Here is a 13,378-nt window from a genome sequence, read left to right as displayed (position 1 = left end):
CAAAATTTACAATGGTTTTACTGGTTATAATGGGACTTGTACTGGTTTTAATGGAAACTGTAATGTGGGTCTCTACTGGTAATTGGTCACCTTCTATTTGGTGGCTTGTTAAAACCAATAAATCATAATGGAATATGTCCCAAAATACACTACAGAAAACCAGTTTTAATGGTTTTAATGGTTAAAAGTTGATGGTTTGTAATGGTTGTAATGGTATTTGTAGTGTAAACCATTAGAGTTTTCTGTGATGGTTCTATTGTTTTTTTCAGCAGGGATGTCTTATTTAGAAGTCTTTCATCCACATTCTCTGAAACCAGTTTAAAAGGGTGATCATTTAAATCTCAAAGTATCTAGTTTGCTTTTTCAACCCTCAACACTAAAGAGAGTTTGTCTGCATTGAAAAACAATATGTTTCCTGAGATTTGTTGCAGTTCTCACTGAAATTTAGAGTCTAGTTCATGTTTTTAATCATACAAATCTTTGACATCCTTCTCCAAAAAGCACCATGTGACGGTAAGATATATTTCAAGTCTTATGAAACCATATGAAAGCTCAAACAGAAATTTGTCATTATCATTTAAATATAATGTGTGTAATAATAAGTGCATATTTTGTACTGTATGTGTTTTGATATAAGTTTTGCTTCACACACAATTTTCTTAGCTGTTAGCATTATTTTCTTCAATTCCTTTCATCAGTGCTTTGAATTTCACACACATTTGTGGGTTCGTGGACAACCTGTGCACGTCTGTTTATGTGTGTTTTATGCTAGCAGGCTAATGGAGGCTAAATCATGAAGAGGGAGGGTGCAAACTCTTCTCTCTGTTAGCATAGGTGAGATTTATCTGCTCTTAGTGCTTTAACTCTTGCAAACATGGACGCTGAGTGCCTGTACATCATGCTTTTGCAGTAATAATAATAACAAATTTTATAGCACCTTTAAGTGTGCTTGGAGGAAAACGAGTGCACTAGCATAGAGGAATATGCTTTCTCATCCTCTTATGTGACCTTTTATGGTTGCCAAATATTAGAGTGATTTTTATTTGCAAATATCTTTGCTTTGGCTTCAGTAATAATTGCTGGAGTAATACTGAAGCACGTAATATTTCAGTGATTGTTTTGCTCTTTCAGAGAAAATACATCTTCCTTTTGGAGCAATAAAAATGTATGAATGAATCTGTAGGAATAAAAATAAATGGACTAAATAATTTATCATTCATAGCAATATTGTTTGCAGTAGAAGTAGAACACAGCTGACTTTAAGAAGGTTAAAGTAGATGCCATACACGATAAGAAAAAATGTGTGGAATAACTGAACATTTCCTGCCAAAACACAAGTTGACATTTCCTAAAACACGCTAAAACACAAAATAATGTATAATAATATGTCATTCAAAATAAATTCAAAATAAAACTTCTGAAAAATCAATACTTAATATTAAAATGTATTAATATTAACATTGGCCCTATTTTACAGACTTTTCTTACCTACATTTAGAATGTCATACTGGCAACAAAACAGCAAATAAATAAAAAATAAAAAATTATATCACAATTCTTTAGCAGTGTTGTTATTGTTAACTAACTAAAACTAACTACTAAAGACTTCTAAAAATTATTTTTGGTCATTTAAAAAATAAAGCTTATGTAAGCTGATGATAAAATATTAGATAGAGTTAAATAACTCTAAATTCCAGGGTATAAAAAGACAGTTATTTTTGATCATTTTGATAATCTACTGGATGTTAGATACTTACAGAATATGTACAGGTACATTTGTGTAAAAGGCTACAGTGCATCAGTGGTTGGAATCCATTCTTAGTGAAGTACATAAACATTTAAAATACTAAGTGAGGTACAGTACTTAAAATAAGCGAATAACTGCAAAGTATAGTGAAGTTTATTCCAGGATTTAGTTGAATCTTCGTGCATCAAAATGTCAAGCTCATCTAAGGTCATGCTGCACAATGCCAGCACTGAGCAGATCCAATTTTGTCGACTCTCACTGTCCCTCTCCTCCCACAGGAATGCAGGGCCGCATAATTAATTGCATTAATTCAGCACATAAATTCCAGTTATCAAGGGAGCGAGGCAGATATGAAGTGAGGGAGTGCGTCTATCTGTACGGGTGGGCCGCAGCAGAGCAGGGCACCCTCTCAACCATTCACACACAGACCAAACAAAAACAAACTGCATGATAGGCCATTTTTGCCATTGCATAAATGTTGGTCAAGCACAATATACTGCTACAAACATCAATGGATTATTTATCGTAGCTAGAGGTCAAAGGTCAGATTCACAATGTGGTTCCAGAAAATTCAGCTGAAGAGTGTAGATCTGTCAGTGCCCTTGAGAAAGAGGCACTTGGCTGCTTTATGCTCAGCGAACAGGGGAATTTTAATCAGGATCCTTTAGTCCAGGAACATATTTGTCACCTTCCCAAAAACAAATACAAACAACACGACTCCCTTGAGTAACAACGCAATAAACTTTCCTCCCATTTCAGGCTCACCAAAGACCTCCGGCTGCCAGTGGAACTTCATGTGGTGATAGGGAATAATGGACTTTTGGGACGTCCCACTTTAGCATTTGCAGGGCCGTGGGACCAGGCCTGGCCTTAGTTGTGTAAAGTTTGGGGTCGGTAAGATTTTTATGATTTGTAAGATACGTCTCTTATTCTCACCAAGGCTACATTTATTTGATCAAAAATACAGTAAAACCAGTTTTTTTGGGAAATACTAGTACAATTTAAAATGACTGTTTTCTATTTGAATATATATAATAAAACATAATTTATTCCTATGATGCAAAGTTGTATTTTTAAGCATCATTACTCCAGTCTTCAGTGTCACTTCAGAAATCATTCTAATATGCTGATTTGTTGCTCAAGAAACATTTCTTATTATCAATATTGAAAACAGTATTATTTTTGTGAAAACCGTGATATTTTTTCTCCGGATTTTTGATGAGTAGAATATTTAAAAGAACAGCATTCATTTCAAATAAAACACATTTTACTGTCACTTTTGATCAATTTGCTAGATCCTTTCTGAATTAAAAAATAATAATAATAATAATAAAAACTTGCTGACCCCAAACTTTTGAACGGTAGAGTAATTGTGTAAAATATGCTGAACTGGGATCAGAACCTTCTGTCAAATCCAATCATGAACTGACCAAAATGAAAAACTGTTGGCAGATACTGTAAGTGTAGAAGTGACATTTTCTGGGCAAATAGATTTGGGAATAAGCTAGTTTTAATCAGGACGGCAGTGTAAAAGAGGAAAAACAAACCATTATTAATGCACTGGGTTTAAAACAAGTGTTTATGTAGCTCATCTGGTATGCATGGTGCTAGCAACCCAAGTTCAAGGGTTTGATTCCCAGGAAACACACTGTATGTCACTTTGAATAAAGGTGTCTGCCAAATGAGTTGGAGAAAGACTGTGGAAGCACAACAGATGAAGTCCATGTGAGCATCTGAATAGGTTAGCATTTAAGGAATAGTTCACCTAAAAACTAAACTTGTTCTCCCTCAGGTCATCCAAGATGTAGATGAGATTGTTTCTTCATCAGAACAGATTTGAAGAAATGTACATTACTTGCTCACCGTTGGATCCTCTGCAGTGAATGGGTGCCGTCAGAATGAGAGTCCAAACAGCTGATAAAAACATCACAATAATCCAAATGACTTATGTCAATCAATTAACACCTTAAGTGAAAACCTGTGTTTGTAAAAAAACAAATCCAGAAAAGTGCACTGTTTACAAGCAAAAAAAAAACATTCTAAATAAATATGTTGTGAGATTTTTATGTGAGTGGATAACAGGGGATTGACTTTTTCACAGCAGGAAGCATTATTTTGGATTATGGATTTGTATTTTAGTTATTTTATTTTTTCTTAAAAACACAGCTTTTCACTTCTCAAGTCATCAGTTGATGGACTGGAGTCATGTGGATTACTTGTGGATTATTGTGATGTTTTTATCAGCGGTTTGGACTCTGATTCTGACGGCACCCATTCACTGCATGATGTAATGATACATTTCTCCAAATCTGTTCTGATGAAGAAACAAACTCATCTACATCTTGGATGGCCGGAAGGTTCAGCAAATTTTTATTTTGGGGTGAACTATGAAAAATTTTATAAACTAAGAATATTAAATCTAATTAAAATTGCACAAAATTAATAAATAAATAAAATGAGACCATGAATTACACCTTAATGGTTAGTGTTTAAATTTTATTCTATGTATAAAAAAAGAGTGCAAATTCTGCACAATCTGCAACGTTTAGTATAGATCCAAAACAGACCATCTGTACATGAACATACTACAAATAATCCACATTTTGGTCTTCTGGTGAGCGCTTTGTGACTATGAAGAAACACCGGCCCTGCTGTGAACAGAACAGATTTACAAAAGAATAAATAATATTAATGAATAAACTCTTACTGCTTTGTGTTATAATGTAGCACCTTTACACTCTTAGAGGTATGAGGAATTAATTGAGACAGAAATGCATTCCCTTGCTTTATCCTGTGTGAATTTCCAGTGTTAAGAATCGCTTAAATAATAACAAATGATACTGAAAACAACTTATAGCAATGGTACTTTGTGATTTTGACTGGTAATATATTAAAATACAAAAGTTGTTCAAGCATTCTTTGTGTTTGTCTGTTTTAGGTAAAAACATATAGTTTGAAATATGACATAAAACAACAACAAAAAATGTTTTGATTGCATCCCTGGAGATAGTGTGCTTTTCCAAAGGTTTCTTTTTGATAATACTGGATCAGGGAAAAAACAACAATGAATCTTTTATCATCTTTGAAATCCAAGCCTCAGTTTTACAACAAAATGGCAACCGCTTTTTTGGGTGATTCAAAATGATAGGTAAGATGTAGCACAGGAGCAACTACCGGTTTGTATCTTAAGGTGAGTGATCATAGGAAATCTTTTCAAGGTCTTTTCAAGCCACTCTTTTCCACATTTTGCAGTTCTGTGCTGAACAGGCTATTTAACGCTGCATACTGATCTAGCGTCATGCTCTTACTTGGTTCCTCTGACATACGCTTCCTCTGTCCAGGGTTCAAAAGGTGTTTCATGCTTCTGATGTTCTGAACTTCTGCATTTACATGATTCCCAAGTCCCACTTCTGAACCTAGAAAGTTGAATGTCCTTTCAAAGAGCCAACAGGAGTACAGGGACTCTTCAACAGGTGCAAGAGAACCTGAAACCTTCCTCCATGCAAACATCTTCTGTGTCAGAATTGTCTTTGTCCTTGTGGCTTTGAGCAGAGAAAGAGATTAGGAGGTTTTTGAGAGGTGAGAATGGCCTGGGTGCAGGTGTTTTCTGAAAACGTCCCAGGACACACTGGTTATATAAATAAGAACTCATATGGGAGAGATTGCATCCATCTGATTATCTGCGAGAGAGTGAAAGAAAGACATAGTCAGCACATTCCATTTAATATGGTTACCATTATGATTATTTATACTGCATATTGAAAGAATAGTTCACCCAAAATGAAAATTTGCTTAAAATCTATTCGCCATCCAAGATCAGAACAGATTAAGAGAAATTTAGCACTGTATCACTTGCTTATCAGTGAATCCTCTGGAGTGAATGGGTGCCGTCATAATTACAGTCTAAACAGCTGATAAAAACATCACAATAATACACAAGTAATCCACCTAACTCTAACTAGTCTATTAGTTAATATCTTTTGAGGAGAAAAGCTGTGTGTCTGAAAGAAACAAATACATCATCAATGCACTTTAACATTAAACTCCCATTTCCTCCAGTGAAAAAGTGCATTCTCTGTTGCTCTCTCACATCAAAATCCACCGACATATTACTGTTCTCATTTGGAAACAGTGGTTGATCTGTGCATATTTCTCTCTTGATTCAGACGAGATGACTTCTCCTTTGAGAAAGAAATATTATTGATAAAGGACTTTTATTTTAGCTGGATGCAATGGTTTGAAATTAAAATGTCTTATGATCAATTTGTCTGTTTTAAACACACAACTTTTTGGTTTACAAAACCTCAACTGAAGTCGACTGAAGTCGTATGGATTATTTGTGGATTATTGTGAGATTTTTATCAGCTGTTTGTCATTCTGACGGCACTGCATTCACTGCAGAGGATTCATTGGTGAGTGAGGGATGTAATGCTAAATTTAAAAAAAAAATTACTGAAAACTCATCTACGTCTTGGATGGCCTAAGGGTGAGTACATTTTCAGCAAATGTACATTTTCGGCTGAAATGTTCCTTTAAATGTGGTATTTCATTTTAATATCTGAGCAATTTACCTGTGTATGTTTGATTTACATGAGCAGGGCTCTCATGGCAGATTTGCTGATGCGATTCCGCTGTTTTCTCCTCCTTTTCGGGGGGTGAGGAGGTGGTCTGGGGGGTTTGTGTGGAGGGAGATGTTGCACAGGAGGAGATGTAGTTCCTGTTTGCAACAACAACAACAACAAAATCAACTTTTAATGAAGCTTGCAGTGTTGTGCAGTATTGTTGTACTGTGTTGAATCCAATCACATTAGCCTTATTACTCTGCAAGTAATGAATTTGATATAATGCTGTCAATAAGTTAATGTAGGTGTATGCAAGTGTTACTTCCACTTCCTGGTGTGTAGGTGTCGGGTAGAATTTTATTCAAAGTCTGAGTTATTCATAGACATTTGTTCACAGAATCAAGATCAAGCTGAACATGGTCCAAGTACGCCCCAGTGCGCTTGTTCTTAAGCACCACTTACATCAAGTGGGTAATTATGACAGATCTATCTGTCTGTCTGTCTGTCTGTCTGTGTGTGTGTGTGTGTGTGTGTGTGTGCGTGTGTGTGTGTGTTTGTCTGTCTGTCTGTGTGTGTGTGTGTGTGTGTGTGTGTGTGTGTGTGTGTGTGTGTGTGTCTGGCTGTCTGTCTGATTGTGTGTTTGTCTATCTGTCTGTCTGTGTGTTTGTGTGTTTGTTTGTCTGTCTGTCTGTCTGTCTGTCTGTGTGTGTGTGTGTGTGTGTGTGTGTGTGTGTGTGTGTGTGTGTGTGTGTCTGTCTGTCTGTCTGTCTGTGTGTGTGTGTGTGTGTGTGTGTGTGTGTGTGTGTGTGTCTGTCTGTCTGATTGTGTGTTTGTCTATCTGTCTGTCTGTGTGTTTGTATGTCTGTCTGTCTGTCTGTCTGTCTGTCTCTGTCTGTCTGTGTGTGTGTGTGTGTGTGTGTGTGTGTGTGTGTGCACGTGTGTTTGTTTGTCTGTCTGTCTGTCTGTCTGTCTGTCTGTCTGTCTGTCTGTCTGTCTGTGTGTGTGTGTGTGTGTGTGTGTGTGTGTGTGTGTGTGTGTGTGTCTGTCTGTCTGTGTGTGTGTGTGTGTGTGTGTGTGTGTGTGTGTGTGTGTGTGTCTGTCTGTCTGTCTGTCTGTCTGTCTGATTGTGTCTTTGTCTATCTGTCTGTTTGTGTGTTTGTGTGTGTTTGTTTGTCTGTCTGTCTGTCTGTCTCTGTGTGTGTGTGTGTGTGTGTGTGTGTGTGTGTGTGTGTGTGTGCGCGTGTGTTTGTCTGTCTGTCTGTCTTTCTCTGTCTGTCTGTCTGTCTGTCTGTCTGTAACGTACTAACAAAGATCCAGAACCATCTTGCAACATCCTAACACCCACCCAAATGCATGGCAACAACTCACAATACTGCATAGCAAAACCCTAGAAACCACACAGAGCAACCTAGCACCCACATAGCTACACCCTAGCAACCACCAACTACTTTAGTCTTAAAACCTTCAAACTTGAAGCTATACTGTAGGCTTCCTCAAGCCAACATCAAAGTTTGTCTTGATGAAAATTTTATCTTCTTTTTGCATCTCACATGCAAACCGCAATCCTGTAAATTGTTTCTGTAGAACATCTGCAAAGTCAGAACTTTTTGTTTCTTGATTTGTGTTTTTCTAATAGATTTGAAAAAAGAAAAGAAAAACAATACAGCTAAAGCAATGCAAAGCCCACCATGGCACAGAGCTGAGATGTTCATTTAGAAGGCCACTGACATTTAAGATGAAATTCTGCTCTGATGATCATAATAAACTGACAATCAAACTTAACTCACTAGCATTTTTCGTTGTCTTTTACTCAAAGTCGACTTTTATTTTAACAACACTGTATTGTCCACCTGACTATAAATTCTACCAGACATTGATGATAAGTGAATCAATAGAAAAGCCTCGTTTAAGTGTTTTGTTATTTTACCTGTCCGTTGTGTGGTTGTATAAGTGTGTTGTTTGTGATGGAGCTGCTGTAGTTTCTCATCTGGCTGTATATTCATGTGTTGCACTTTGAGGTGATGTTTGTGTTTTTCTTCATCTAGGATTTTGTGCATTAGCAGCAGCTCGTCCATTTCCTCCTCCTTGGCCTTTTTGTCCATTTGTCTCTGCTCTCGCTCCTCCTCCTTCGCCTCTACGTCCATAGTCTCACCTCTCACCTTCTGACCGCTCTCCTCTACAGACAGAAACACATCTCCCCTATTCTGATTGGCTGTTCCTGTGGCGTTAGAGGTGAGTTGGTCTGTCTGATTTGTTGTTTGCAATTGTTCGTTTTCTTGCGTTAGATTTGACTGGTGCATAAAAGTCTGATTGGTCAATTCCAATGTAGTTATGGTAAAATCAGATGTCTGATTGGTTATACTTTGGTTAGCATTACTCTGCGATTCGAATTGCGTAATGTTACGCAATGACAAATCAGTTTCTTCCTGCTCGGTGTGATTCGGCAGTGGAGCTGTCGTTGCTGTGTCATTCGTTTTGCCGTGTCTCCTTCCATCCCCAGGGTGACGGTGATGACCTTTGCCCCCTCCATACTGCGTCTCGTTCAGACCCCAGCCGTCCCGGCCGAATCCTGGCTCAGAGAACCTCTCTTTGGGCAGCCAGCTGTGGCTAAGCAGGTCTTCCAGGCTTATCCTCTGGTTGTGTTTGAGTTCATCCCTGCGATGGAGCTCATCTTTGGGTCGAGGTTTCCCAGAACGTTCCCGTCCCTCTTGTTTGTGGCCGGATGATTTCCGGCGCTGAGCGGGCCGAGGAGCCGGCTGACAGCGGCACTCCACATGGTCGAGAACGGAGACGACAGCCTTATTGTAAAGCGGCCGCTTGTTCACGTACTGTATCTTCATCACCTGAGGAAAGTGGAAAGGGCCTGTTTGAATATACTGTAAGTACACACTTGACAAGCGTGTATGTGTGTGTGTACCTGTAGGTATCGTGTGTGTGTAAGTATAGGCACACACTGCAGGCTCTTGGTGTTACAGCAGCCCGAGCACCTCTGCACTTCCACACATGGAGGCCACAACAGGAAATTTGCATTGCTACGGTCCAACATGGAGCGTGTGACCTCGATGACCTCGGTCCTGACCTTACAGATGGCTTGCTGAGCCGGCTGAGCGTCTGCAGACAAAGATGCAGAAATACACACAGAGGCACATGAACTACAAGAAAAACATTAGACTAACTCGATTTGTACAGGTGCTTGCTCTTGCAAAATGCTTCTCTGTTATGTTAATGTGTTGTGGGCAGTTGACAAGGCTTTAATTTGAATTTAGCTTCCCATACAACTCATAATTAAATAAAACTGGCTAGCTGACAATAACTAGGGGTATTGTAATAATGTAGTAATGACTTTTCTAAAACAAATGTAAAAACAATGTAATAACAACTTTTGGAAAACAAAACAAAATTATGAAAAATACAAATAAATATGAGTATTTTAAAAATAAATAAACAAACTAATACAAATATATTGTTTTCCTTTTATTTTCTTTTTAAATGTAAAAATATGGTTTACTTGATTACTACACTACTTGAATATTTTTATGTGATTGAGTTATTAAAATAATATCAAATGTCAATCAATCAATCAATCAATACAAAAATAAATAAATGCAACAAAAATCAAGTCTCTAGGGAAAAAATGTTAATTGACAGTATAGAATAAATGCCACCAACTTTCAGTTTCTTAATTTCTATTAATTCAATTTAATTGCTTTCTCTGAATAGCATCCCTCCTTTTCTCTCTCCTAGTTTATTCTTCCATCTTTCTCTCTCAGTCTTTCAAAACAGATGTACTGAAAAAGACTTATTATTCCAGAAAGTGCTTGTTCAGCAAGCATCAACAATAACGAACTATGCTTGTTAGAGTTCTTCAGATTCTCTTTTCCATGAAGATAATTGTGTCTGGGAATAATAATGATCTGACTCGGCTCAGGAGGAGAGATATACAGATTTGCCGACTTTGGATGGTTGCTGTTATCAGCATTATTTGAAAGCTGAAGGCTATAAAACAATATAACAATTCAACAACAGAATTAAGCAGTTTAAAAAATAAATAGCTTAAAATATGTTTTAGAATATGACAAAATAACTAATGTCAACGCTGAAATGTGTCATTTCTGTGACATTAGTCCATCAAGTAACCCCTTTTGATAAACTCACAGAGACACAGTGTTTACACTTTTGTGGGGAATGAGCCTATGGCTTATTTATAGTTCTGGCACAGACAGAAAGGTATTTTAACACTGAAAATGCATATAATAATGGCGAAATAAAAGAGAATAAAATAGATAATACAGCAAAAAGAGAAGAAGAACAAAGTAAGTCAGACTAACCCAGAAGACTGCGTGGCAGACGGTTGCTGGTGTCATTGTCATGGTGACTGTCCGGCTCAACCTCTGGAGAAAAAAAAAACGTCAACAGCTTTGAACCATCAGGTAGTGAAATAGTGGTGAAAATGCATGCAATGCAGACCCTTGTAGGAAATAGCAACTTGTTCCTGGTTTCTAGGCACGCATTGGTTAAGGTTTCTTTTATAGCCTTACAAGGATTTGCAAGGGCTTTTACAAAAGCTAAAGCACTTAGTAACTCTATAGATAAGAGTTTCTGCTTCTGTACATGTCTTAAATATAAATGAGGACAGCACACATAGATCAAGGTCAAAAAGTTATTTTTTAAAAAGTATTAAAGAGGCAATCAATATGGTACTGGACTGCTGTAGCCCAAAGTCTTAATTAACATATTTATTAAAGTGTAATATTTGCCTCCAGGAATGTCAGAAGCATTTTAAAACTGAGAGCTGATTTACCTATAGATTCAGAGAACAGCAAAAACTGCAGGTCCTGAATAGAAGACACAGATCCACCCTTCACCAACTCAACCACAGCGGCCGGGAGAGGATCAGCCTAGAGAGAGGAAACAAAATTTATTAGAAATATTCAGTACAATGAAATGCATGTCTTGTTCAACAAAGAATCCTGAAAAAAAAAAAGGTATCACGGTTTCTACAAAAATATGAAGCATCACAACTGATTTCAACATTGATAATAATAAGAAATGTTACATTACTTGAGCAGCAAATCAGCATATTAGACTGATTTCTGAAGGATCATGTGATGCTGAAAATTCAGCTTTGCATCACAGGAATAAATTACATTTTAAAATATATTTAAATACAAAACAGTTATTTTAAATTGCAATCATATTTTACTATATTACTGTTTTGATCAAATAAATGCAGCCTTGATGAACCTAATTGTTTTTTTGTTTGTTTTTTTGTTTTTTCCCAAAAACATTAATACCTCCAAACTTTTGAACAGTAATGTATGTAAAAATAATAATAATAATAATAAAAATAATGTACCATTAGTTGGTCAGGACTGTGAAAAATAAACCCAGGTAGACCCACACAAAGCATTATTGTTTATATAATGAACTAATATTTTTTGTTATCCTCCTTGATACATAAAAAAATGAACATGCAATATGGAATGCATAATTTTTTTTAAAATATAAATATAAAAAACTATACAAAACATGCATTTTAAATAAAATATTAAATTACAATTAAATATTACAGATTTATATGCATTTAAATGTAATGCAATAATGGTCAATTGTACAGTTGAACACAACATTTGAGCGCAGCATTCTGAATGACCAATCAGAATCAAGAATTCCTAAGAGCGCACACATAAAATAACATGAATGTGTTGTTGTGTGTTTGAGTGTGTGACAGTTAGACAGAGCGCTATGGATGCTGGTTTGTCTCAGGGTGTCAATGCAAGTCTTGGGGACACAATAGCCCTGTTCATACAGCATGTCCAGACAGGGGCCACTGACCCTCGTCTCCTCCGTCTCATCTGGCAGCATTTATGCAGGACACAGGAAAGAGTGCAGAGAGGAAGTGGGGGATGGAGAGATGGAGAAAAGGTGAGTTCGAGGAGGAGAAAGAGGGAGATGGATGAGGGAGGCTGCCGGAAGGATGGAGTATTTCGGTAGTCGGCGTGATAAGGGAAATCAGTCACATTACTGGCCGGTGATTCAGATGGTTTTGCATAGGCCGAACAAATGCAGGAATTCAAGTGTGCCAAAAGTTAAGAAACATCCTAAATTTGCCGCACCTCTTGCGGAACGCACTTATAATTGAACAGAAATAATAATTCATGGTGAATCACCGGTATATCCTACACTCGTGGGAGTTTTTCAGAAGCACAGTCTTGTTTTGTCCAAATGCATAAATCTCATGAATCATCGGTTTTCCATCTAATTTTTCTCTGTCACATTCTCAAGCTCTCTATCATCTGGTTGTGCATGCATGGAAGTACTGCCAATTCCACAGCAAGGTTTCAATTCAGATCTATAGTGCACCAGGATGTTTATCAGCAGATATTTGACGTTGTTTGAACGTCGATAAAATGTTATCCTGGTGATTTCTTGATACTGAACACAGCACAGATGGATAGAATGAAAACATAAAACATAATTTTGGGGTCGGTAAGATTTCATATAATGTTTTTTTGAAAAAGGAGCCTATATTAGGCTGCATTTATTTGATCAAAAATATAGAAACAACAGTAATATTGTAAAACATTATTAAAATGTAAAATAACTGTTTTCTATTTAATATATTTTAAAATGTAATTTATTCCTGTGATGCAAAGCTGAATTTTCAGCATCGGTCTTCAGTGTCACATGATCCTTCAGAAATCATTCTAATATTCTGATTTGCTTCTCAAGAAAAACGTCTTGCACAGCATTCATTTGAAACTAAATTTTTGTAACGGTGTAAAAGTCTTTATTGTGAATTTTGATTCATTTGTTTTCAAACTTTTAAATGGTAGTGTATGCTTGAACATACACACAAACACACTCTAATTCACATGTATATGATTCATAAACATTTATACATCACACACACACACTAAATTGCTTTATGGCTACCCAATGTAAATTATAGCATCACGCTTCAAAAAAAAAAAAAAGACACAATACAAGACACCAGATGGCATACACAAAGACCACACACATAGAATAGAATAGAATAGAATAGAATAGAATAGAATAGAATAGAATA

The 13,378-nt window shown here is 36.7% G+C and overlaps 1 protein-coding gene across 4 annotated transcripts in view; it reads right to left on the bottom strand.

Annotated features, from left to right (window-relative positions):
• Nucleotides 1-4,222: 4,222 nt before the first annotated feature.
• pdgfbb (platelet-derived growth factor beta polypeptide b) overlaps nt 4,223-13,378 on the bottom strand; it is a 29,420-nt gene continuing 20,264 nt past the window's right edge. For all 4 annotated transcript variants that reach the window (XM_058768930.1, XM_058768931.1, XM_058768932.1 and 1 more), the window contains 6 exons: nt 11,111-11,207; nt 10,638-10,700; nt 9,227-9,420; nt 8,237-9,152; nt 6,319-6,464; nt 4,223-5,427 (listed from right to left, as the gene is read on the bottom strand). In XM_058768930.1, the coding sequence (XP_058624913.1) occupies nt 6,334-6,464; nt 8,237-9,152; nt 9,227-9,420; nt 10,638-10,700; nt 11,111-11,207 (1,401 nt within the window). In that variant the 3' untranslated portion in view covers nt 4,223-5,427; nt 6,319-6,333. The remainder of the gene's footprint in view (nt 5,428-6,318; nt 6,465-8,236; nt 9,153-9,226; nt 9,421-10,637; nt 10,701-11,110; nt 11,208-13,378) is intronic.

This window comes from Onychostoma macrolepis, chromosome 03 (genome assembly GCF_012432095.1).
Source record: "Onychostoma macrolepis isolate SWU-2019 chromosome 03, ASM1243209v1, whole genome shotgun sequence".
Lineage (NCBI taxonomy): Eukaryota > Metazoa > Chordata > Actinopteri > Cypriniformes > Cyprinidae > Onychostoma > Onychostoma macrolepis.
The sequence above is the reverse complement of the archived record's forward strand: the minus strand, read 5'-3'. Positions and strand labels throughout refer to the sequence as shown.